Below are 4093 nucleotides of genomic sequence, written 5' to 3'. Positions count from 1 at the left end.
GAAGCCCTCTTCCTCTTTAAATGCACACCTCCCAGCCTCCTGTAGCCCAGGAACTTGTAATCAGCTCCTGCCCAATGCGAGCTGGCTAGGACCGGTTGGGACCACTGCTCCTGAAACTGGGCCTTGGGGGTTCCCATGAGCGGCCTCTGCCGCCAGAAGTCTCCACTCTCAGATGGTGCCCGGTGCCTCCACTGTGAACGTGCAGATGCACGAGCCCAGATGCCCCCGCACAGAACACCCATCACCTCATCTGTCCCCACTCCCGAGACCACCCTGCTCACAACACACATACCCCGAGCCCCTTGCCTGCCTTCGGGCAGGCGGACCTGAGACTCGTTCTCCTGTCTCTTCGCTTGGCTGCCTTAGGAATAAAATCTTTCTCAGCTGCAAACCTTGGCCTCTCAGCATTTGGCTTGCTGCATGTTGGGCCAATGGGCCTGGTTCAGTAACAGTACCTGAACAACTTCTTAGCTCTTTCATTCTTATATCCCCCCAGAAACAACTGTTCATGTGATGCTTACCTGATATATTTCAGGAACAGCAAAAGAAATGAACCTGACCCCTGACCCCAGTGTTGTACTTAGAAGTGCGAGGCCCCAACCCAAGTGTGTCACGTCACTGTCTTTACAGCCAGCTGGGAGGGAAGGGCCAGTGCCTGTATTTCCCACGACAAGCTTGAGGGACATGAACCTGTCCCTGGTACGTGGCAAGTAAAGGACTGGGAAGAACCAGGCCGGAAGCTAGGCTGTCTGGCTCAGGGTACCCAGGTGACAGCAGCCGATGGGGAGGGGAGGCGCCCTCCACGGGCCACTGGGCAGGACCCCCACCCCTGGCCCCCCGCAGCGCCTTCAGTGGAAGTTCACTCAGGTTCATCCTGGCACAAAGGTTTGTGGTGTTAAAACTTCCCGACGGAAAAGGTCTAGCATTCTGTTGATATGTGATATTCACCAAAACCTGACTGTGGAAAAGAAAATCTCGAGAACATGGAAGGAAATGCCTTTTTAAGTAAAGTACACTCTTGTTCAGAAACTCTAAGAATTAAAATTTAAAAAACCCCCACAAATTTAGGATGATTTTATTTACAAAACAGGTTCTTTTGTTTTACAAAAATTACAAAATATGACAAAAATAGAAATAGCTTCTTGGACTGCTGGGAACTACTTCTAAGCGACCAATGAGCTAAAACACCGACGGTCTTCTTCTTTTGAAGAGCGATGATGGCAACGCTCATCCGCGCTTTGTGTCTCCCCCAGAGCCCCGCGGCTGTTGGCTGCCTCTGGCGGGAGGGCCGGTCAGGCCAGAGTCTGGAGCAGCAGGATCTTCTCGTTGACGCAGAACCTGTGCAGCACCAGCATCAAGTTCTCCCCACAGCGGGACACCTGGCGCTCCATGGCCAGGCGGAAGTCCTCCTTCACGCCCTTGGTGATGCCCCGGGTGACCGTGTGGTGCCTGGGGCGGCGACAGGGAAACAAACGGACGCCACAGTTAGCACGGCAGCACGGGTCAGTGACTCTGGGGCAGGAGAACAGGCTGCCTCAAATCTAGCGAAAGGTTTAAAAAGAAAAAAGCCCCAACCAAACAGCCTCCACTGCCCGTTCCTCTTCAGAAAGACTTAAAGCCGGAGAGTCGTCTTCCCCACTCAGGAAAAGGCTATTCTAAACATCGCATGTTTGGCGAGATGCTGCTGCCTGCTTGGCTTCTAACTTCTGCAGCCCTGACGCTGTGCTTCCCACTGTGACTCGTGCACAGTTCAGTTACTTGGGGCTGACGGAGTCCAGACCACCCTGGCCACACAGTTCGGGTCCAGCCAGGCCAGCTGAGCGCAGAGGCAGCAGCGGGGAGGGGGATGCCTGAGCGAGCGTGGCCATGGCCACGGCCCGCGGCCGGTGCCCTGTGACAGGCTCAGGAAGGCTCAGCTGCTGCACAGCACCGGGCCACAAGCGTGTCTCTCTCCCTGTAATGCCAGGACGGGACAGCTCCTCCAGGTCTGTTTGCGCAGAAGCGGGAGGAGCTGGGGCCCCAAGACAGGAGTCCGGCACCGGCGGGGAGAGAGACGCAGAGTCGCTGATGAAAAGCTTCCTGAGGGCCTGCTGGGGCCCGGGAGCCCTGCATGCTGGGCTGGGCCGGCGGGAGCACAGGTGGGTCATTCACGACGCCCTGGAGGGTGGGCTTCAGAGAAGGAAATTACAGAGGAAACCCCAGGAAACTCCAAACACCAAAATGAAGGAAGCAAAAGAAAAACCTAGCAAAATTCAATGGGTTCAATCAAAAGGAAAGGTCTTTTAACTACCGGTTAGTAATTTGGTAGATTTAGACAAACAGAGGCCACCTCCATCCTCCACTTCTACTGCCTGACTTCCCTAAGACACAGTCACGGGGATTTAAAATTAGATTTTTAGGTACTGGCCAAGATGAAACTGTTGAAACCACCCTAAAATGTTTCTGTTTTTAAAACTTGAATTATATAAAATAAGTACAACGGAAGTCAGAAAGTTGCAATGTAACAGAAGGAAAAAGAAAACCAAATCAGGCTTTGTTAGAAGGGTAAGATATTACAGGACACCCTACAACGCCCATGGACAGTTTACAGAACCACACAGAGTGAGACAGCACAGCCAGTTCTCTGTGGACATCTCTAATCAGGTCCGGCTGGTGACTCAGTAGTAAGTACACAGTGTCAGCGAGCCCCGCTGGGAGCTCATGCAGCCCCTTTATGCTGCCCTGAAATACTGCTCTCGGGGGACCCAGACTGCAACCCCAAATGGGAGCCCTCCCTCTGACCCACTGAAAGACACTGGTATTTGCAGACACTGAGCTAAAGGGCATGAATGGCTCCAAGCACACGCTCCCCTTAATACTAGTAAAAATGTAATAAAATGCTGTGTCCTGCTGGTCACAGGCCAAAGGTGTTGTTTCCATATATGAAGAGCGGTACAACCCAACTGTATTTCTATCAGAGTCTTTATTCCTCTGGCAAGTGTGGATGAAGAAGAGGACGAATTAGCTTTTGTGGTTTGAGACTAGGATAAGTCAACTAGTAAATGTAGCATTCTAGCCTACCAAATATTTTCAATCTGTAAAGGTAAGGTCAGAAAAAACAGTACCAGTGGCAGGAAGATACTGTGCTTATGCCCATTTAGACCAAGACCTCAACACTGGTCACTAATACGAAAATCTGAGAATAAAAATTTACTTAGAATAAGTTTAGCATCCTTAAATACTTATGACCGAATGCCTTATGTTTTACCAAAACAGAATCATAATTTAGTGCCTAATCTAATGTGCACTTAGTCTTACACAGTTTTATATAACGTTCACTTATTTCCAGATCCATAATGATTTTTAAATTGAACACAAAAACACTGGCAACTTATGGAAAAAAATAAGAAATGTTACAATATTACAACCAGATGGTTTGCCAAGGAATGCAGAACAAATTAAAAAATTAAACAAAGCATGAAAAAGAGCACTGAGGAACAAAGAGCTGAAAACCATGGGCAGTAAAACATGTCGACAAACAGTACACTATGAGCAGGTGTGTCCACTTGGTACCTGTCAGCAGTCTGTATGCTGGGCTGAAGCACAGGTAAGAATTCCTGCTGCAGTAACCCCATGGGAGGGCTAGAAGGCCTTTAAAAAACAGCAAACAGCGGCATTCAAACACCCACACCGACTCAGCCTGCACTTAAAAACAACACTCCAGAGAAAACGCATGAGACGCGGGGGCAGGCTGCACAGAACCGCCAGCCTCAGGCCTCGAGCAGCTGTTTCGGGAGGACAGAGGCTACCAGCCCCCCGTGCTGCACGGCTGTGGCCCACATGGGTCCACAGGCCTCTCGGCTGCCGGTCGCTGGCTCAGCCCGCTGAGATCTGGCATAAAAAGCAAGCACCAAGGGAGAGGACGGGGAGATGCCATGGAACGGCCGTGGAGAGAATCTCAAATCCAGTGCCTTTGCTCTCCACGCTTGCCACGTCCATGCCGATCCCAGAAAGACACCCGTGACTTTTTAGAACCATCTTTTTTTTTTTTTTTTTTGCGGTACGCGGGCCTCTCATTGCTGTGGCCTCTCCCGTTGCGGAGCACAGGCTCCGG

At 50.9% G+C, this 4093-nt stretch overlaps 1 protein-coding gene across 5 annotated transcripts in view; it reads right to left on the bottom strand.

Moving 5' to 3' along the window:
- Window positions 1–1059: 1059 nt before the first annotated feature.
- Window positions 1060–4093, bottom strand: part of INTS10 (integrator complex subunit 10) — a 39133-nt gene continuing 36099 nt past the window's right edge. For 2 of the 5 annotated variants that reach the window (XM_028481359.2, XM_024131458.3), the window contains exons 17-18: window positions 3553–3630; window positions 1060–1449 (exon numbers count right to left, since the gene is read on the bottom strand). In XM_028481359.2, coding sequence (XP_028337160.1) covers window positions 1293–1449; window positions 3553–3630 — 235 coding nt within the window. In that variant the 3' untranslated portion in view covers window positions 1060–1292. The remainder of the gene's footprint in view (window positions 1450–3552; window positions 3631–4093) is intronic. The other 3 variants (XM_007127100.4, XM_007127101.4, XM_028481361.2) reach the window with 2 other exon arrangements.

This window comes from Physeter macrocephalus, chromosome 20 (assembly GCF_002837175.3).
Source record: "Physeter macrocephalus isolate SW-GA chromosome 20, ASM283717v5, whole genome shotgun sequence".
Taxonomy (NCBI): Eukaryota; Metazoa; Chordata; class Mammalia; order Artiodactyla; family Physeteridae; genus Physeter; species Physeter macrocephalus.
Note: the sequence above shows the minus strand (reverse complement) of the source record. Positions and strands in the feature narration are given on the sequence as shown.